The 21,248-nt window shown below is 42.2% G+C and overlaps 2 protein-coding genes and 1 long non-coding RNA gene across 10 annotated transcripts in view; 2 read left to right on the top strand and 1 right to left on the bottom strand.

Moving 5' to 3' along the window:
• The first annotated feature begins 284 nt into the window (after nt 1-284).
• On the top strand, nt 285-13,702 carry ncoa5 (nuclear receptor coactivator 5). Of its 6 annotated transcripts, none has more exons than XM_077572856.1 (12): nt 285-429; nt 1,813-1,866; nt 3,070-3,330; nt 3,528-3,635; nt 4,239-4,302; nt 8,410-8,679; nt 8,757-8,878; nt 9,757-9,886; nt 10,009-10,211; nt 10,717-10,921; nt 12,151-12,242; nt 12,321-13,702. In XM_077572856.1, the coding sequence occupies exons 3-12, from the start codon at nt 3,162-3,164 to the stop codon at nt 13,229-13,231; spliced, it is 2,274 nt and encodes a 757-aa protein (XP_077428982.1). In that variant the 5' UTR covers nt 285-429; nt 1,813-1,866; nt 3,070-3,161; the 3' UTR covers nt 13,232-13,702. The 6 variants fall into 6 exon arrangements, with proteins under 6 accessions (XP_077428982.1, XP_077428985.1, XP_077428987.1 ...); XM_077572858.1 differs by lacking the exon at nt 285-429 and adding an exon at nt 600-677; XM_077572859.1 differs by lacking the exon at nt 3,528-3,635.
• The window catches only part of slc12a5a (solute carrier family 12 member 5a), a 151,972-nt gene continuing 144,167 nt past the window's right edge, over nt 13,444-21,248 (bottom strand). For all 3 annotated transcript variants that reach the window (XM_077572853.1, XM_077572854.1, XM_077572855.1), the window contains one exon: nt 13,444-20,878. In XM_077572853.1, the coding sequence (XP_077428979.1) occupies nt 20,787-20,878 (92 nt within the window). In that variant the 3' untranslated portion in view covers nt 13,444-20,786. The remainder of the gene's footprint in view (nt 20,879-21,248) is intronic.
• The window catches only part of LOC144056261 (uncharacterized), a 10,835-nt gene continuing 10,130 nt past the window's right edge, over nt 20,544-21,248 (top strand). Inside the window, exon 1 of the long non-coding RNA XR_013295028.1 lies at nt 20,544-20,882. This is a non-coding gene — a long non-coding RNA (uncharacterized LOC144056261). The remainder of the gene's footprint in view (nt 20,883-21,248) is intronic.

The raw sequence follows: 21,248 nt of genomic DNA, 5'->3' as shown, positions 1-21,248 counted from the left end.
AGTGAAAATAGAACTGCTATACTCACATTTGTACATATTGTATGTATTATTTATGTTTAAATATCACTGCTGATATATATATAATGTATGTACGAAATATTGCTGTAATTTTGCACAGAGTATACAATCTTGAACTTCTGTTTTTTTCCCTTATTGTCGGGTTGTATTTATATTTAATCCGTCCTCAATGCGGCTCATATTGTTGCTATATCTATTCATAATTCATCCATCGTCATATATAAATGGCGTGTGTGCTTTAGATATACCTCCGACCTCCAGGCGGCGGCAGCGAGCAAAGGCGTAGCAGAAATGCAGATCCGCATTCATCTGGCCTAAAAGCCTAAAGAAGAAGAAACGAGGGACTACTACTTGAAGACAACGGAGACGTGAATTTGACGGGATAAAAACAGATTAAATCCTCTTTTGAAGGTAACCATCTATCTATGATAGCCTTGATGTCATGAAGGAAACGTGACTTCTTTCTATTTGGAAGCAAACGCCTGCTCGGCCCCGTACCAGTTCGTTTGCTTTGCGAGCTAAGCTAACAGCTAACACGGTTGTGTACGTAATGCCGCGCAACGTGAGGTACGCATCAAAGAGAACGTTGAAGTACGATTAAACAAGCGACTGAATGTGCTCGTTAATTTTAGAAACCTGTTTTGTTTACTCCTTTTCGGGTTAGTATTTATTTATTTATTTTTTAACATCGCCATTTGCAGAGGGTTGCGCGTTTTTTGGCGGTGGACTCCATATTGTCTGTTACACAGTCGAATCGACACAGGCAGGCTGGGATGCAAATACACTCGATTCGCGCTTGATTCGAACCAACATTTGATGCCTGGAGACCGTAATGCAATTACAAAGTAGCGCCTTTGTCGGTTAATGCAATTGCTAAGATGCAATACCGATGAAATCGCGATTTGATCGATTGTTAATACGCCACAGCGCATCGTCGTATCTTGTAATCCACGGTTGTCATAGAAGTACGCCGCTTAGCGGATGTCAACAGTAGGAAGGATGACTACAAATACCGTTTTCTTCCACTGTTTCGCTATTGTCACGAAGTCGATAAACTCACTTTTATAAAAGTAAAGAATATAACGTTTGCTAGTCCGAAATGGGCTTTGAAACATGTAGAACACATTCATAAGTTAACTAACTACACGTGCTTACAAGTTAAAAGTCCCTCTTATGTCACATTATTAAAGAGAAGCCAAAGGCAAAACATTTTTTTGCAGTAATGTATTCTATCTAACTCACTGGTGTAAACATGCTAGTGTGATTAATATTGTGCAGTGGAAAAAGTTTCCTCGCTATAATGCGTTTCACTTTTTGTGGCCTCGCTATATCGCGTATATATATTGTGTGTACAATTTTGCATGCATTTTGTTTAACAATGTTATATCTGTTTTATAAAAAAAATATGAAGGTTTGAACATTGAGGATGTTTAAACAAGAGATAAATGTGAGAAAATGTAAATGTCTCAATGAGAAAAGTGTGTAAACTGTGTGGTGAGGGGTTTTAGAGCCTTAAAACATTTATATTAAATGTAAAACATAAAGCTAACTACTTTGCGGATTTCATTTATTGCAGGTATTTTTTGGAACCCAACCCCAGCAGGAAAACAAGAGAATACTGTATTGTTTTACCATCCAATGCTGTTAACTGAAATTTACGTCGATTTTCCCACTCTGGCATTGCAAACGTCAAGGCCCACCAGCTTTCTGGATGTGGTCACATGATGTGTGAATGTTGGACACCATTTTCCCTGAAAAATTACCCCTAATAATACTTCGTGTGATCTCTTTCAGACGCTTGTCAAATTGATTGGAACCACCATCCTCACCTTCCGGAGTCCCACGAAGGTATTTGTGAGGCTGTTTGCTGAGCAGCATTACCTCCTACTATAAATGTTTGCCTGACATTTCTTGTTTGATGCCTACATTGTTCTTTCAATGAAACAATTTTGCGCCGTGCCATCAAAACCTTTCAAAAGACTCATAGGGAGCCATTTGGTTTCTGCATTTGTCAACCGTTTCATTTCTCCAGCGTAATTTTTCGTCGGGGCATTTGCATTTGAATTACCATTTGCGTGGAGGCGCTGCCAAGGAGGACACGAAAAATTTACGACTGGATTTTGCCGTCTCGGACCTTGATTTTTCAACATTCAAATAAATAATTTCATTTTGAACTTTAAAAGTGTGTACGCTTTCACAGGGGCTCATCAGTCTGAACAGGCAATGTACATCTTTTCGTTTTTCCTGGACTTGGGTGTGTTTTTGCCAAGACAAAATGTTTTCATTGTACAGGGGGTTCTTGAAGGTTTCGAATGGTGCATTGTGAGCGAGTTTGATCATGTAAAATAAAAGAAGGCACACTCAGGTGGTGCTGACGACAAACAACCAACGACAAAACGTTTCGTCGACTGGGGGAGAGGGCGAACGACACGCGTCGAAGCTTATTCGTAAATTTTTGGGGTTGCAGACCACAAATAGGACGTCGGCCGACCAACCGTCATCCAGCAATTACTAATCGAGAGCGGGGGCACAAGAAATGCCCTAACCCAGGCAAATAAAAACACGACTCAAAACCCTGTATTTATCCCAGTGGGGGGAAAAAATCATAAAACTAATGGCAATTTTCTCTTCTTCTAATTTATGATTTTCTTTGTTTCAAATACAAATTGGGTTACGTTGTCTTAACACATTTTGAAATGGAATAACCTGGATCACGATTTTAATTTTGCAACCAGTACAAAGTGGTACAAATTGCAGCGATGATCTTTGCCGAGCTGGTTGGAGAACTTGTGTGGCCACCAATAAAACCCAAATAAAACAATCCCAATCGTTGTTGCATCAAATTCAAACCATGGATCCACATTTCGAGAACATGCTTTTTAACGGAATGCACCTGGCCGCTCGTCGTTCAAGAATTTCCAAATCTTTGATGCGTTTCCTGCGTAATTTAAAATTCCTATTTTCCGATGCGCAACTTCTTTGCTCCCTTTACGACATTTCATTTTACGGAGAAATTTTAATCTCTTCTGTCACCCCATTGACATGTTTCAGGATCGTGGACGCTTGTATCCGCTCAAAACTAAACATTTCCGGGCATTTCCGAACATACGAAGAACGCATCCGCTAAACCTTGGGATCAACTCATGTCTCGTCGTCGAAGCCGGAGTCCATCGCCGGTGCAATTCTCACGCACCTGCAGCAGCAACGACCCCCGAGAAATGGAACGAAGGATTTTTGTTGGGAATTTGCCAACATCCGACATGGATAAGAAGGAGCTGGAAGATCTTTTCAATCCATACGGAAAGATAATTGGTCAGTAAATATATCATCATAAGCAAAAAAAATTCACAGCTATTAACTGTAGACATTTGTCCATCTAATTTGCAGCTTTTATTTGTCTTGACTCCTAAGCTTGTAACACTGTAACTTTATTCCCTCCGTGCTTGGCTAAATGGGTAGGTATCCACTCCAGTGTTTCTTTGTACCACTTAAAATTTCCCTTTTTTCAGGCGTTTCCATGTTCCGTGGATATGGATTTGTACAATTTGAACGTGTAGAGGAAGCTGAAGCTGCAATTGTGGCCCAAAAGGGTCGAATGTATAAAGGTTATAAAATAGGTAAGCTTGACTGCACCAAGCCTTACTATATTTCTTATACATATGATAAGAAAAGCAGATAAAAAGAAAGTCACACTCGTAAATGAAATTGCTGGGCTAGCTACATATTTATACTTCTGTGTTGGATAATCAAAGTTGTATTAGTAAATTAAAATACAGCACAAGGATGTTCAATAGATGACATCATTCATTACCATGTTTTTACCTTTTCTGCATGGAAGCTTTGTTGAAGACATATTGAATGATTAGCATACAAAGTAAATAAACAGTTGTACAATTAGTTCAATTTACCCCAATTGTCTCTGCATTTACTTCGGAATGGCTTTAATGCGTTTGCGAATTGCGGCACGCCACCAACTTGTCGACGGAAAAGAATTTTCTCCTCATCATTTTGAACCCAATTTGACAGACTTCAACTCCATGCGCTGCATTTTGCCTTCTCGTCCAGTAAGGAAGCCCAAGTTTGGAGTAACGGAGCACATTTTCATTTTGGACCATTGGAATGTCTTTGACATGGCCAATTTCAGTTCATTCTGCGCGTACCGTAATCTGATTGACATGCCATTGTTTTTTTGTTCAACGTATGGATTGATTTATTTTCAGATGTAAATATGGCAGTGGAGCGACGGGCTACTAAACCTCATTCCCAGCAGAGCCCGACACGCAGGTAAAGTAACACAAATTCGTTGGGAAGACCTACCATCGCGTCCAACGCAGCCGTTCAAAAACGAACAACTAAAACAAGATTCTAAACCTTAAGTGGGTATGGCGGTTGGATTTAACATAAACGTTTATGAAAGTGTACAAAGCCGGTTTTGTGGAAGTTGTTTGCATTGATTCTACTTGTGCGTAGCTCGGCAGCCAGATAACAGTAAAATGTCCTCCAATAAACACACCAAGTTTGGTCTCCTCTGTATTTTAGTGGTTATTTGCAAATTTGTTGTAGAACTAACACACAGAAATCAACAGACAGAAGCTACAAGGTAGATACGAGCTACACGAGGTAGCTACGCGCTAGACAAGATAGCTACAAGCTAAACGGCTAAAGCAGCTAAAACATTACTTACAGACATTAGTCTCCAATGCAGAAGCACCTCAGTGTTGTCCAGCGCCCTCTGTATCATCTGTTTGTATGCAAATCTGAGTCACAAGCTGGATGGACACCAAATAGCTCTCAAACCCTTGCAAACTCCAACTAAAGGCAGCACACTCCCGGCTTCATATATTATACAGTGCACAACTTTTAGCAGGTGCTTAAGACTTCTCTGAAAGGAGACTCATAATCTCTGAGATCGGTCACAGGATCACCTTGGCTGTCTCATCCTTGAAGATCTGCATTTAAATCCACCTTGCGAACTGTACCGCCACTGCTATAAAACGGCTCCACAACCGGTCCCACCGGCCACTCATTTCTCTGTCTGGCTGTCTTTAAGTAGGACAACATTTGGCATCTCATCAGTCTATTTCCTATGATCGCTTCCAAAAGGTGTCAGCAAGACACTGGACCCACCTCCACTGCTTTCCATAAATTTGGCTAGTGCCATACTTTGTAGAAGTGGAAGACAGAGCATTAATATTCTCAGTAAGAAAGCATGGCGCGAGTTATCCAGTGAAAGCGGATACCAGTAGAAATATGTTTACTATTGCCGTTACCTCGGCTATAAACGTCTCCAGGACTTCATGTTTATCTGGCGTTAGTCCCATTGAAGGGACACGGCGTCTAGAATCCGGTTTACTCTGGAGAGGAAGCACATCTACGCAAAGGTTCAAGTCCTTCCAGTCCTTGGCAAGGCCGTCCACTGAGAAGGCTTCCGTTACCGGACTGCTGTTTGGTGCCACCAAGTTGGTTTGAGTTCATAATGCCCGAGTTGGGATGTGGAGAATGCGTTGCCTCTTCAGGAGTGGCAGCTGATATTGGACCACAATCAACGCAAAATTGCCTTTCAATGGTTTTGCATTGGATCCGTGCTCATGTGCCAACTATTATAGCTGCCCGTTTCGTACATTAGCCACTGACAGCAGGTTCAGGGCTATTTCTAAAAACATGGACCATCATCCAATATTTGGTTATGTTCTTGTTGCTGTCGTAGATAATCCACGTGGTCTTCACGAACAACAAAGCAATAGATCATTTGTGTGATGCCTGTTGGAATCTGAACGGTGAAAAAGTTTTTCGGAGTGAGTAGAGACGTTTTACATGATGTTCCTCATTGCAGCACATAAACGTACGTATTGGCTATTTATACATGAACCACGTGATCAACCATTACGTAGACCTAACGTCTCATGGCAGCAATACCGTGTCTGGTGTGCTCCTCTATTATCTGCGCGTGTGGCAAAACTGAGTTGCAAAAAAACTGCCCAAAAATTATTTTGCTGAATTATAACAATCACACGGTGGCTTAAAACAATCTATTAACACCACATCGTTCTTGGAAACTCAAACTAAAGACAGCATAATTTCACTGAGGGGGCGGGAAACCTGGTTAGGGATGTCACAATTTGACTTTATATATTCACAAATGTCTTTGTTTGTACTGATAGATTTTCATTTTTAATGAGGGATGGGCCTAATCGTGGATTAGTTGATTAATGCATCATTTAGAATTCCATTGAGGCAAAAACCTCTTCAGGCAGCGTTCTGCTCAGTACCACACTTTTGTTCAAACAAGAGTTGGTAACATTGATAGTTTCACGGTCACCATTCCTGTAAGATATAAAAAAATAATTATGACCATAGTGGTTGATCAAAGTGATGAATTAATTGCACGTCCCTACTTTTACACTTACTGGTCTGTTACAGTATCAGCTGAGCTTGTTTCTTAACCTTCATATGACCTTTTTTCAATCTCTGTGGAAAATGTCATCACGTCAAGCAGCGTGAAAAGGTGCTTCCTAGCACTGTTAAAAAAAAAAAAAAATCAATAAGACTCCACTATTCCAAACCATCATCATGTGACGGTGGCTATTATAAAACTGCAGTAAACTTCAGCAGTGGCCTGTTGCTTGAAATGGCTGTTGAAAAGGTTTATGGGCAAAAGGCGTGTCACTGTCAAGGAACCTTTTCAAAGGATTAGCAAAATTTTAAGGACACACACAAGAAACCAAGAAAGTTCCGAAAAATTTAATCTGAAGACATTCCTATAAATCAATACTTGTTTTCAGCCAGCCACAAAAACTGGTTTCAACTTCAGGCTCAGTGCGTGACAAGTTGCTCATTTAAATTCCTATTGCCTTCAATAACGAGCTTGGCCTCTTAATGCAATTATTCATGTGAGCTGTCATACAATTTGTACTCATGAGACATTTCTGCATCTGCCAAATTCAGTATTTTGCATACGTTTGCAGTGGATTCTCGGTTGTGTCGGTCCTGATATTCCACATTTCGACGTTACGAACGCCACTTGCGGCAATAAAACGCGGCACAAGAAGGCACACTCATTCGCGGTTGCGCTCATCGCTCGGTGTGTGTGTGTGTGTGTTTTCCATTCAAATGTCGGCAGTACCCGTAGCTTAGTGATGGACCTCCATGCCCTCAAACTTGTGAATAAAGTTGGCTTACTTGGCGGCCCTCTGGAAGTCTGTTTCAACAGAGGACCACCTATGCGCTATAAACACAGCGCTATCATCAAGTATTGTCGTTATTCTACATAAACCTGGGTTCGTTCAGTCTGCCTTACTGGTACACGCATCCGTCGGATGGCACAGACTTGGTGACAATTCATTTTGGAATGAATAAATCTAAATGCGAATGTTGAATACAAGACAAAGCTCATGTGCCAAGAAATGAAATTTTGATCACGGCACGGTACTATTTATCTCCGCAAATAAGCATTGACTAAAGAACTGAAAAGCTTTTACAGCTCGCTAATGACCATTTCCAGGGCTGGAATCTCAACGGATGTATTTTAAATCCAAACTGCAAGTTCCCCCTTTCCTCGCCTCCTTCAGCCTAAAGCCACTTTCCCAGCCTACTCATGAACGACGGGCAAAGACACTTTTCCGTCGTCTCGGTCATCTCGACGCCATCCTCGTTTTCAAATCGTCCGCAAACTGTCGGAAGCTCGGGTTATTGTGTGCGGGGCGTGTGTCCTGCCGCAACGCTTGCCTCTTTTTTTGCGTGCTGAACAGAGCAAACGCCACACGTTCTCGTTGTTGATATCCAAGTTGATCATCTGACACACGTTGAAGGAAAACTTGTGGATTGGGTTCTGACTTTTCTCGCACCAGTCCTGGAAGTTTTCACTCACTTCGGCCACGTTTTGTCGGTCGTTTTTCACACGAGCAGCGCAGCGTTGGTGTATTTTACTCCAACCTCAATTTTGATGACCATTTCCGAGCATTGGGACCTTCTATGAAGAAAATTTCCAAGACAATTTTGCTTATCGATTTTCTTTCTTCTTCTCGTAATGATTGAGAAATTTGGGTGTTTTTTTTTTTTTGTGTGGTCTTTCTGAGTTTGTGACTACTTATTGACAGCATGGTGTGACTTTTGGGGGGAAAACACTCATATCCCGAATAAACGGCAAGTAAAATGTGGATTTTTGATTTTAGCACTGGATTTCAGATCAATTGGATCAAGAAACACTTGCTTTTATCCGTTGAAATAATAACTGGTGTCTCCTGGACTGGATTTATTTGGCGCAGATGTACTTTGTAACTATTCATTGATGTCATAAGTACAGTATCGGTATTTTAAGTTTCCAGATTATACAAAAAAAAAAATGGAACTGGAGAACGTACCATCCTCTCACTACTTGAATCTTTTGCTCAGGCCGTATGGCGGTTACGGGGACGGCAAGGATCCCCGGCCTCGGTCCCGTTCGCCGGTGTTCCCCCGTGACAGCCGAGATCGCGATGCCCGCGAACCCCGAGATCGCGACTTGCGTGATGGACGTGAGGGGAGAGAGCCCAGGGACGCCGCTCGAGATTCCGGCAGAGAGCCAAGAATGGGAAGCCATCCCCGCGACCATGAGTACCGTTACCGTGGTCCGGAGAACAGAGACAAGGACCTGAGAGGGCCGCCGCGAGATCCCGCCTACAAGTAAATGTCTATACGTTGCAGCTGGAACCACAAAACGACGTTTGTTGTTTAAACCCTTCTTAAATGTTTTGATGTAGCCGAGAGGAACACGACCGCTACTACCGTGGAGGAAGCGGCGACGATTACTACGGCAGAAGGAAGGATAACTCGTACAGGGACCAGTACAAAGATCCATGGAATGGGCGGCGTGAGCCTGAAGGTACGTCTCGTCGTTGCTCACAACTCCATTCGGACTACCAAGTAAATGACATTCGCCATATTCTGATTCACTAAAGCCATACGTGAGCTGTAGCTTTTATTTGCGAGTAGTGCTATCACTATCGAATATTTATAGAATCGATTAATCTATCGATTAGTCAACCGATTAATCAGATTCATTTTAATTTAGCATAAAAGTGTATTACAAAAGCATTTTTTTCCTTGATTACTGTTTATTAACCAGTGATTGGCGTTTTTATTTCGTACTTCGTATTCCTGTAGCGATTTTTATATATATATAATATAAAAAGGCTTTTTTTGATTAAACACAGAAGACAATCAGTCGTCTTTCATAAAGGACTACTGGAATCAGTGAACAGTCACTATTATGCTGAAATCAGAGGATTTGGACAATTTTAAATGAAAAAAAATGTCTCCAAAAGATTAATTTGATAGTGGATTACTTGTCGATTTTAATCGCTTAATTTTGACAGCTCTATTTGGGAGGTTGCGAGCGTTGTTTGGCTTTCATTTTAGGGTCATCCCATGCCAAATCAGCCAGTGGGTTCAATCAAGCTCATTTTGATGAAACTTGCTGTACTTGTTGATCGTAATGGTTAATGCTATAACTTTCGAATCTTTTTACAATGATTAGCCTATCAATTATTCCATCGAATAAACAAGTCATTTTATTCTAATCTATCTCATCTTAATATATGCTAATGGGATGGCCAGCATCCTGAGGCGTTGAAGGCAAAAACAATATTGTCAAAACATGACTGAGGCTTTTAATTTAAGAGGGTGACGAAATGGTGCTTTTTGAACATTTATCATGCGTAAATAATTGTTAAATGCCGACCTCTTTGTCCTCACCAACAGATGAGCACGCTCGCCCGGAAGAGCGCCGGCGTAACGAACTCTATCGGCAGTACTACGAGGAACTGCAGCGACGCCGCGACACCGATCGCCCCGTCGACTGCTCCGTGATCGTCGTCAACAAGGCACAGAAGTAAGCGTGAACTCTTTTACTACCTCTGAGAACATCCCTTCGGCGAGGTGGTGTTGGAGAACCAGTTTTTTTTTTTCTGGACTTCATGTGGCTCCATTGTTTGTGTGTGTTTGAACCAACAGCAGGGAGTATGCCGAGACGGTCGGCCGCAAAGTCCACGACTTGGGCATGGTGGTGGACCTGATCTTCCTCAACACGGAGGTGTCCCTGACTCAGGCGCTGGAGGATGTGGGCCGCGCTCGCACCCCGTTTGCCATCATCATTACCCAGCAGCACCAGGTGCACCGATCCTGCACCGTCAACATCCTGTTTGGCACGCCGCAAGGTAATCTTACGGCGCCGCTTTTAGTGTACAGTATGCATCAGTTTCAATGCAGAACTGCCCTTCTTTTGACTATTATACGTATATAAAAGAGTTTTAATGTGAATCCATGTATTTTATGACTTTTGGTAATTTGGTGATTGACTGTGGCATGTTGCAACCTGAGTACAAATTTGAGTTGTCGACAGTGGCAAAATAATCCAAATGTGCAAATAGCTTGCCAAATAAAACAGCAATAGTTTAGTTCTATAGGACACAATTCGTCTACTTGTCATGCTTAGTCGATTTCTATTTGGCACACCCCTAAGAAGGGATGAACATTCTGTTATTAGCACGATACAGGCCCGCCCCCTCAAAACAAACATTTCAGCGAGGCAAGAAAAGGGCAAAAAAGTGTGATGTTTTTTTATCCTTTGGGTATTTTTACAAAAGCGTGTCACACGAGACCTTGTAATTATCTTAAATCGCCGGCTAAAACAAATTGCACCGCTCCTTCAAATGTCGCCAGAACACCGCAACATGCCGATGCAGGACGCCTTGATGCTGATCGGCCACAATTACGACGCCTACAAAATAGAGAACCGCGAGAAGGACCGCGAGGAGATCGCCCGCAAGGCCGCCAAAATGGCCGACGACGTGCTGCTGCGCGAGCCCGACCGCGAGAGCCACCCCGTCTCCGTGCTGACGTCCGTCACGCTGCTCACAGAGAACAGGTAACAATGGGCCGAGTCACCCAAACACGCTGTTGCGTAACATTCGAGTGCCACGATTGATCAAAAAGTGTCGCTAGAAATTACATTTTCTATTTACTTAAAATGAATGAATAGCCTAACCCAAGTTGCGTTCCACAAGGCAACTTTGGAAATCATTTTGCCATTTTTTTTTTTTTACTTGTTTGTATGTATCCGTTATATAACTGGCGAGAATAAACTGATGTGACGTCACACATGGACTAACAAATACGCAAACCTCACATGCTGCACAGATGTATTAGGTCATTCAACTCAATTTTTAACAATCACAAAATAAATGCAGACCCACAGTTTTTAATCATAATCGCATGATTTCCGTACTTGATTTGCGATAATTGCACATTATAAATGTACACGGGTTTTGCATGCTCTTGTTTGTATCGTTTAGTTTAATAAAACAGTAATTTTATAGTAACTATTTCATCAAGTTATTTGAAGTTAAAGCCATACTAAAGTTTACTTCATTTGTTCCCAAAACCGTATAAATACGTTTTTAAAAATATTACTCTATTCCCAAAGACGTATTTATACGTTTATGCGGGGGGGGGGGGGGGGTGTTTCGCTAGAGTATGCAGAAGGCTTTGATGTAGCCTCTGAACTGAAGAGAATGGTTGAAGCAATGGGTAGTTATTACAAAAAAAAAAAAAAAAAAACGGCCAGCAGGTGGCAGCAGATTGAGACATCAACCAGGGTCATGTTGCAAAAAGCTCTTTGCCCTTCTGGATATTCACACATTTGTGAATAACGATGAAACTTCTAATATCTATATTCCCATGCTAATTAAAAAAAATCATTTCCAGCTTAATACATTTTGTAAAAGCTTTATTTGGACATATTGTTATTTACGTCGCAATGTATTTTGTGCGTAGTGATTTAGAATGGCAGCTGGCTTTCTGCCGGGCAATGTGAAACCCCCGCGTAGCGTTCCTAAAAGGACGATGAAAACTCTTGAATGTGTCTGGTGAATGGGGAGAGTGACTCTTTGATCGGTCGCATGTTGTTTCTTTAGGAACGCTAGAAGACATGACAATCGGGGTTCCTTTTAATGCTTTTTAATGTCATTTAAAGACGTAAGATCCATTTTATGCTTTTTAATGACTTGCAGAAACCCTGTTTATCAAATGCCGAGTGTGCGCCGCCGTGCCTTGGGGTAATAATGGTTTTAAATCTTGTGTGTTGTTGCCGGGTAGGTTTTTAACACCCGAGGAACTGGAAGGTCTGATCGCATACCTCAATGACAAACGGGCGCGGCTAATGCGAAATCCTGCAGACCCCCACCAAGGTACAACTCTTTCATCCTTGACGCTGGCGCAACGGGCAATGTTGTCACGCTAACACGTTAACCGTTCTGTCTGGACAGCTGCGACCATTCCTGCCGCTGCTGACGTGCAGACCTCGGCTGCGGTGGCGGCATTGCCTCCCTCCCTCTCTGCCCGCACCGTGCCACAGCAGTCCAGTCACATGGCACCGCACCCAGGCATCATGGCGCCACAGGCCGGTCTCATGGCGCCGCAGCAGTCTAGCCACATGGCGCCGCAGCAGTCCGGCCTCATGGCGGCACAATCCGGCCACATGGCACCCCAGTCCGGCCACATGGCGGCACAATCCGGCCACATGGCACCCCAGTCCGGCCACATGGCGGCACAATCCGGCCACATGGCGGCACAATCCGGCCACATGGCGGCACAATCCGGCCACATGGCACCCCAATCCAGCCACATGGCTCCCCAGTCCGGCCACATGGCTCCCCAGTCCGGCCACATGGCGCCACTCTCGACCCCGCTGAGCACGCAGACCAGCCCCAACCAGGAGCTGCAGGCCAAGATCCTCAGTATGTTCAAGAACAGCGCCGGCATGCAAGGAAGCGCTTCAGGCTCCTCTGCCGGCGCCGCACAGTCCCAGGACTACAGCTCGGTGCGTCCCGGCGGGGCGGCGTCTCAGGGTTACGGCACCCCCATGGGCCGCGCCCCCTCTGGCGCCACCCCGGCCGGTGGTCCGAGAGCTAGCAACGCTGCAGGTGGCATCAATTTCGATAACCCGAGTGTCCAGAAAGCTCTGGACACTCTGATCCAGAGTGGGCCGGCTCTCAACCACCTGGTGAACGCCGCCAGCCTGTCGGTTCAACAACAACAACAACAACAACAGCAGCCGCAGCAGCAGCAGCCGATGCATCACCAGGCTCAAGTGCACCACCAACAGCAGCAACTTCTACCCGCGAGACCAACAGCCAACATGGGCCCAATGGCACAGATGTACCCCCGACATTACTGAGTAGTAGGAAACCTGTTTTGTAAACAATTTTAACCTTTTTTTTTATTTTGTTGTTTGTTTTATCTTTGTGAATAATTGCATCCCAATCTTGACGCGCGTGTGTTCGGATGATTCTGCAACATTCTAATTTCTCCCCAGCATGGGAATGTTTCAGTTCATAGATTGCGCCTCCTTTTCATGTTTCCATTAAAAAAAAGTCACCACACAACTGCTGTAATAAAATGGTATTGGTTTATTGCATTTTGTGCTGACAAATCTATAAAATAGAGAACGGGTATCATAGCCAGAAGCCATAGAGATAGAAGCATTTGAAATGTAAGATAAAACTACTCTTTTGTTTCATTTTTTCTTTTTTTAAATGTACCATGAAACACAATAGAGAATACATGTTGACTTTTTTCAGTTTTTTTTTTTCCAAACCTTAGAATATTTAACTTACACTGACACAGAAAATAAACACTTCCACACTAACTGTATTTAATTTATTTACACGTAGCCCACCCTCTTGCCCACCACCAGCTCACCAAGCACAAGTGCAAAAACACACCCCACCCACCAAAACTGAAAGGAACAATACAGCTTTACCACAAACAATGACCGATTCGCAAGGGGAAAAAATTATTTCCAAGTTAAGACGTGTGTTTGCAGAACAGTATATAACTTTTGACTGCGTTTTGAAGCAGCCATATAAAGTGTTTCCCACGACTCCAGTGAATTAAAAACAAGATGGGGATCATCGCCATATGCATCACGGGTGCCTAAAGCCGCCACCTAAATAGAAAACCCACATTCATCAATTTATCACTAATACTGGTTGGGTTTAGTTTTTACCCGTATGAGCTGAGAAATATTTCCAAAAGTGGAACGATGCCAGGATAATATAGCCTACTGACTTTTTTGATGATTATATTTAAAGAAATTAAATATTGACATTTTTAGTAGATACATTAGGGGTTGGCTGTTACTATTTAAATGACTTAAGCATACAAGTTTCCACATTTTGAATTGATTTTCTGAATTTCAAGAATTTATTTTTTTCTTAAATTAAAGAATGAACTTCCCTTGCTCCTTTGGCACATTGCTTGTTCGTCTATTGGCTGCAATTTATCCCCCAAATATTCATATCTAATTCACTGGAGCACATATTTGCACTAAATATAAACAAACAGAAATATACTTTGGTGATTATTTTCTCTAGATAATACATGAAAACTATAATCTTGTACTCTTAATAATCATCTAATAAATTTATAATCATAATTTGGAAACACGTCCTGTGCTAAAAGATAGCGAGGGGAGGCGGGAAATACAGAGTCGTGCGACCGGAAAGAAAACAAAACACTTGAGAGCACAAACAAATATATTATTGTCATGTTCATACGTGCATGCACACAATTGTTTACACTGTGGCTGGAGAGCGGCTCTGCTCGCAGCACTTGGACAGCCGCTCATTTTGTTCTTTTACTTTATTTTTTTTTAAGTAAATGTTCACAAGTCACCGTCACGAGATGGGAGTGACTTCTTCGCCTCAATGTGAGTTGTGTGTTGTGTGTTGTGGTGTTTTGCTCCTCTACCCGCTCACTTTATTGTTTATTTAGAGCCCTTAACATCCATTTAAGGATGGAGACTTGAGGAATGATCACCGGCAGCTTTTTTTTTTTTTTGTGTCTCATGCTACAGTTTGTTGCTTGGGGTGCAATTGGGGTGGGGGGCTGTGTGTGCTGGTTCCCAAACGGACTGTCTGTCGCTTGGACGGTGTCCAAGCAGAGCCGCTCCCTGTGTTGGAAGCGCGAGTTTTATATTCTTTTGATCACTTTTGAAGAATGATACTGCCGTCACATTTAAAATGCATCGCTGTGGGCTGGGGAGGAAGAGGGGAGGGGCTTCGAGGGATGATGGATGAACATTTAGAGCACTACGAACTCAGCAAGTTAGGGCATCTTGTATTTCGCGGGAGAGAGGAAAGTGGCCAGAGCATGCGAGGTTTTTCTACAACAACTCAAAAGAAATGCGCTGAGTGGCCAAAATGAGCAGGTAGTACTTGCAGCTTGGAACCAAGCAGTTTTTGTGGGGAGGGTGCGGAATGAATGGGGGGGTTGATGGCATGCCTGTCCAATTAAAAACATTGATCACCACATCCCCCCTCCCCCCCGGAACGCAAAGAAAACGTCCATCCGTGGATGCGCACTTTGATTGTTGAACTCCCAATGTAATGTAAACATTTTGACCGGCAATTACGATGTTCGAACATACTTGTAGGCTAAATGCTAAAAACTTAGCATTATTTTCCCATAATGCCCTGTGGCGCTATGGGAAAAAAGACGGAATGAAGTCAGACGTTGCAGTCTGCAGACATAATGTAAAATTTACAAATAAAAGTTTTCTTACTTAAATGATCAAAGTATTGGTGTAATGTAGACGAAAATTATATTTTTTTAAGAATAAAGAAAAGGAAAGACATTTTTGTTGCGCATGCGCAAATCAATAAGAAAGTGGCATTTGCGCATGCTCAAGTCAATACAAAGTGGCATTGTGGGGAAATGCTAACTGCTAAGTTTGAGCATTTAGCTACGTTCTAATGTATTTGCCTGCCAGTCAAAACTTTTTACTCCACATTGGTAGTTCCACGTTTCCGTACAAGAACGTGATGAAGAATTTTGAGTAAAAAACATTTGGAGATGCATGCTTTTCATCGAACAATAACACTCTGGTGTGTGAAGGCAATAGAGTTGATGTCTAATTAAAAGGATGTTTCATGTTTTTTTTCTCCCCCTCAAAAATGCAACAAGTCATTTTCTTTGTGTTTTAGTTCACAAAAAAAAACACATTTTCAAATGAAAAGCAAGTGCTGTACTCAAAATGTTGATTTGTTTTAATCCACCACATACACACACACACGCACACACAAACTAAAAATGAACTTATGATTATATAAAAAGACAAGGTTTTCCAATGAAAAGCATGTTTCAGCAAAAGTTGTTTTAGGATTTTTATCCTAAAGTTCCAAATTTGGAGCACGAGAGACATAAAAAGTCCAAATTTAGACACGTTGCCACATCAAAAAAAAAAAAAGGTCAGATTTTTATCCAAAACAATTCAAACAAATGTTCTTTCTTTTTGGATGGAGAAAAGACTCACACCATTTGGAGAAATATGCTTTTCATTGCCAACAAAAGGAAAGTGTGACAGATGAACATTGCTGATTTCTCATCCATAATGAAATATTCTTTGTGTTTCGGCTAAGAAGACAAATCATGTGGCTTTCACCGGACGGGGGCGTTCAGATCTGCACTGCACTCCGGCACCACCCGAGTCGACAGTGGCGCTGCATTCGCTCCGTTTCGGGATGAGCGCTAAGGTATGCGGCTGACTGACAATTTGGGCAGAAAATAAAGCGATTGATAAAACCGGAGCAAAACGAAAAGATAAATAATATTGCACATCATCTTACAAAACTCTAAGACTTTGAGTCCACAGTGATCAAACAGTGTACAAGAAAAGACAACACTAGTAAGTTACAGTGTCTGTAGTGATTTCATTCTTATGTACAAATGACCCACAACCCGAGGCCTCGCGACAAAACGACCCTTTCACAAGACTACTTTCAGCAAGAAATAGAACAAGTAACGATAAAGTGAACTGTTTAAAATTTTTTGCGAGACCTTTTTTACAGCGACGATGGGCAGCGAGCCCCCCCGCCCCCGCCCCCCGCCATTGTCGCCTGTAGCGCGCGTCGTCACTATAAAAACCACAAAAACAAATATCGCCACACGAAACCATGCAAACAGCAATTATAAAACATTGAGAATTGAATTGAATTTTTTTGTTTATGGAAATAGAGTACATTAAAACCTCTCGCACGTCTCCTTTTCAGACTTTTTTTTAAAGGCTCAGTTGATGCAGGCAAATGTTCGCAAACCACCCAAAAAAAAAAAAACATCTCGTTTTTGACTAGTTTATTTTAGTAAATTATAGTCACAATTTGGCAATTTCCAAACAGTTTGTTACGACTAATTTCTTGATAACAAAAGGAACATGTTCTATTGCATTGGTAGAGTTTTTCTAATGCTTTTGCGTCAACAGCCACCGCTGATATGTATCGTCTATACCCTTTTTAGCGATTCCTTTTTAAAACGACCACCTGGCGTCGATTGTGGTTTCGGCGGTCTTTATGTACAGTACAAAGACATCTACCAGTACTAGCAGCATTCACCACAAATGGTCCTGGACATTCGAGCAACACCAAAAAGAAAGCTTTTTTGTTTTGTTTGTTTTAAATAGCGCTAGAAACTAATTTCTTTTGGAATTCCCATATACTGTATAGATATATAGATATATATATGTATATATGTATAAATATGTAAAGTATCTATTTAGAGTTCTACTACAAGTGCAAGTGACTTCCCCCCCCACCCCAAAAATACAAATGCAAATAAAGTGACTCGAGATGACTCTGCAGAAGACGTTATACAAAATAGATGCCTTAAGAAAAATGAACAACGTGAGTCCCCGTTTGAGCTATTGCACGTTCCTTCCCAGATGAGCTTCTCAACCCAACAGCGCAATCCAGCGTATATACACGCGCAAAGTCCTAAGCCACCCGAAGATTGATTGTTTGAGCCCAGATAGATTTAAAAAAGAAAAAAATATATATATATATTTGGGTTTTGTAATTGGTGCTACTTCCTGGTTGGTTGACTCATTTCCTACGGTCGATTTCAAATCATCAATGAATCTTACATGTTTATGAAATGCGGTCCCAAGTCCAGAACCTCAAAGCTCACATGCTAATCACTAGGTTACTCAAATGATGAAAAATAAATTCCTTCATCCTCATCGTACCAAAATTAAGCTCATGATTTTTTTCTGCTGATTTACCATTTTGCGGTTCTGTACAAGCCGGTGATTCTCAAAAGTGTGGCAAGCGGGCTCGGAATAACGACTAAAGCCTTTACCGTGTTTTTGACCAACATTTGAAGCCTACTCGGCGACTGTATTCGGACGTTGCTCACTGATAAACCGAATGAGGTAGCAAAGTCAACCAGCTAAGATTTTCATTTTGCAGAACCTCAACGTGAAAGAGGTTTTATTTTAGTAAAATATCTGGTTTACATTTTTAAACCTATTGTTAGAATAAGTTATCCCATATTTACTCTTATAATATCGCAAAGCATGACTCATGCTCTTGCAGCTGCAAGACGGGAACTGTGCTCTTATCACGAGATAGCGGCGGAAACACTTTGCGGATAATCTATTGAAACCTTCAGCGCCGAAGAAAGACACGTCTGTATAAATATCTGCACAATGACTCAAATCCGTGATAGTTGCTGCTGTGTGTTCCCCGTACCTTTAGGGCAGCACCACTGTGTAACCAGGGACCGCCCTAAAATAAATAAAAACGAGTGGGCTTGACGGATTGTGCCTCAGAGCGGTAGGAGGTTGTAACTGAGCACATCTCTGTCCGTTCTCCTCACGAGCAAAAATAATCTAAGTCTCTTGTCTTCCTTCCTTGTCTGTTGTTTATTAAATGCTCTAGTTTGACTGAACCTGACACCTATTTCCCCCAAAATGGGCTACATATATTTTTACCTAATCTCGCATTCTTACTATCGAAAAAGGCGTCTAAAACAACAAAGCTAGTGGTGGCTTAAGATTTGCGCACGGTTCGGTATCAGCCTATGTGTATATATATGAAATACATACTGTATATTTCTCTGTATATAAAACATCACTGGTGAGTCTACTGCATAGAAGTCCGTCTGGTGGACAAAGTGGGTTTCCTTGCTACAGAAGCCGCTGTCCTCTCGTCTCGTCAGACCGCTCGGAAAAAGATGAACTTCCGTCATCTGCTTCCCAATCCCACGCTTTCAAATTCACGTAGACCTCTTTGACCTTTTTTTCTTTTGAAAGAAAGTTAGCACACTTTGTTCTCCGATGATATAGAATTTGACTCTGTAAAATCATATGGCACATTTAATGTATACAAATTTGGCAAAACACGACACAAACATGTCGAGCAGATGACTGTTCATAAACTCTGCCTATAAACATAAATATGTATTTTTTTTGTTTGTTCTCTAGATGAAAAAATAACACTTTTGCATGAAGAGTGCAGGTGCAGTGCGTGCGGAGGCCATCCCAAAAATAAATAAATAAATAGAAATTTAAAACCGCCGTTTTCAAGCGCTCCCTCGTAGCGAAAGATTGTTTCTCCTCCTTTTGTTTTTTTTTTTTTTTTCTCGGAATATGTCACAAAAATACTACACTCATACCCAACGAAGCGTCAGAGCTTGTACATTATTTACAGGGATCCACACAAAGGGCTGCTGGTCGTGATGGTTTGCCCCCCCCGCCCCGTCATTTACGTCCTCGTCGTGAGGCTAGCTTGCTGCTAACATGCTATTCACAGTTGGGCTACAAGCTAAGCTAACCTCGTTCTTTGTTTCAGTCCGGGCACCGTTCACTTGGTGCTGAAAAAGTGACTTGATTGTTTTGTGTTTTTTAATCTGACACCAAAAAAATCAAAAAGCCGCCCCGTCATTTACGTCCTCGACATGACGCTAGCTTGCTGCTAACACGCTATTAACAGTTGGGCTAGAAGCTAAGATAACCTCATTGTTTGTTTGGACCCGGGTACCGTTCGCTTGGTGCTGATAAAGTGACTGATTATTTTGTCTGTTTTTTTAATCTGACACCAAAAAATGAAAAAGCGGCCCGGTCATTTACATCCTCATCAAGACGCTAGCTTGCTGCTAAGATGCTATTCACAGTTGGGCTACAAGCTAAGCTAACCTCGTTGTTTGTTTCAACCCGGGTACCGTTCGCTTGGCGCTGAAAAAGTGACTATTTTGTGTGTCTTAATCTGACACCAAAAAAATGAAAAAGTAACCAATTGACTTCTTACATTATAAAGATTTGCTTACACCACTTTGTTGGATCGTTTTTAACTAATGACTGCATGGTAGTAGTATTTTTTTCCTTTTTTTGATTTTTCAGCTTCTGATAATTAAAAATAAAACGCCTGTTTCCCTCTTGTTTTTGTTTTTGGCACATACAGTGGCTACGAGGGGCAAACAGTCACTGAGAAAAAGACAAGGACGGCGGTGAACGCTAAAGCGGCCCGCGTGGATTTCACAGTTCGTACGTGAAGACCCCTTTCCTGGCTGGTGGTGGTCTTAGCGGCGGTCACATGTCCCGACAACGGGACTCGTTTTTTAAGCATCTTCTCTGCCTTTTTTCCCCACGTTTTGGGTAAGCGAACGACACTCAAACGTAAAAGACAAGTTAGCATGCATTCGATAGCCGCGGCTCGGCTAACCAACACGGAGCCGATCTCGATTTTGCGACTAACCAGTCGATTCTGCTCGGTCGCCGGAACCGAGTCGGGCTGCCTGTCGGGTATGATATGCCATTAAACAGTGAGGACGACATGAAGATGAAGCAGCATTGAGTGACTCGGGTGAGACGGATAACACAGGAGCAGGGCTGGCGGGTGGTGGAGGGGGTTTGGTAATGGTCGGGTTGGAGGGAAGAGGGGGGCAGGGGCTCTGCTTTTTCAGGAGTAGATGGTGATGACCTCGCGTCCGCCGCCGCGGACCAGAAGGACCCGGTTGAGACCTTCAGTGAGGACTTCGAGGAACTCCATGTCTGGGTGAGAAAGTCTGTGAAGGAACTTCAAGATGGAATCACAACAAATCGAAATGCATAATTATAAAAAATAATTCATTGATTAAAAAAGAAAAAAATAACATGTTGTGCATGTTGCTTTACCAATCTGCTTGTAGTTGTAGTGTGATGGGAGAAAAAAATAAAATAAATTCACTGCTAGAGGCAACCAGCAGAGGGCGCCATTACCCTCAAGACCAACATTAGCTTGCTTTTTAGATTGGCAGTTCTGTTCACAAACAGGCATTTACAGTATTTCCTCAAGAAGACGTCTCTCTTTCCCCTCATCAAAAACAATCACAAGTCGTAACTATAATGTCATATTCATTATTCATTTTAGCAGCCATTTTAA

The sequence above is a fragment of the Vanacampus margaritifer genome, chromosome 8 (assembly GCF_051991255.1).
Source record: "Vanacampus margaritifer isolate UIUO_Vmar chromosome 8, RoL_Vmar_1.0, whole genome shotgun sequence".
Lineage (NCBI taxonomy): Eukaryota > Metazoa > Chordata > Actinopteri > Syngnathiformes > Syngnathidae > Vanacampus > Vanacampus margaritifer.
The sequence above is the reverse complement of the archived record's forward strand: the minus strand, read 5'-3'. Positions and strand labels throughout refer to the sequence as shown.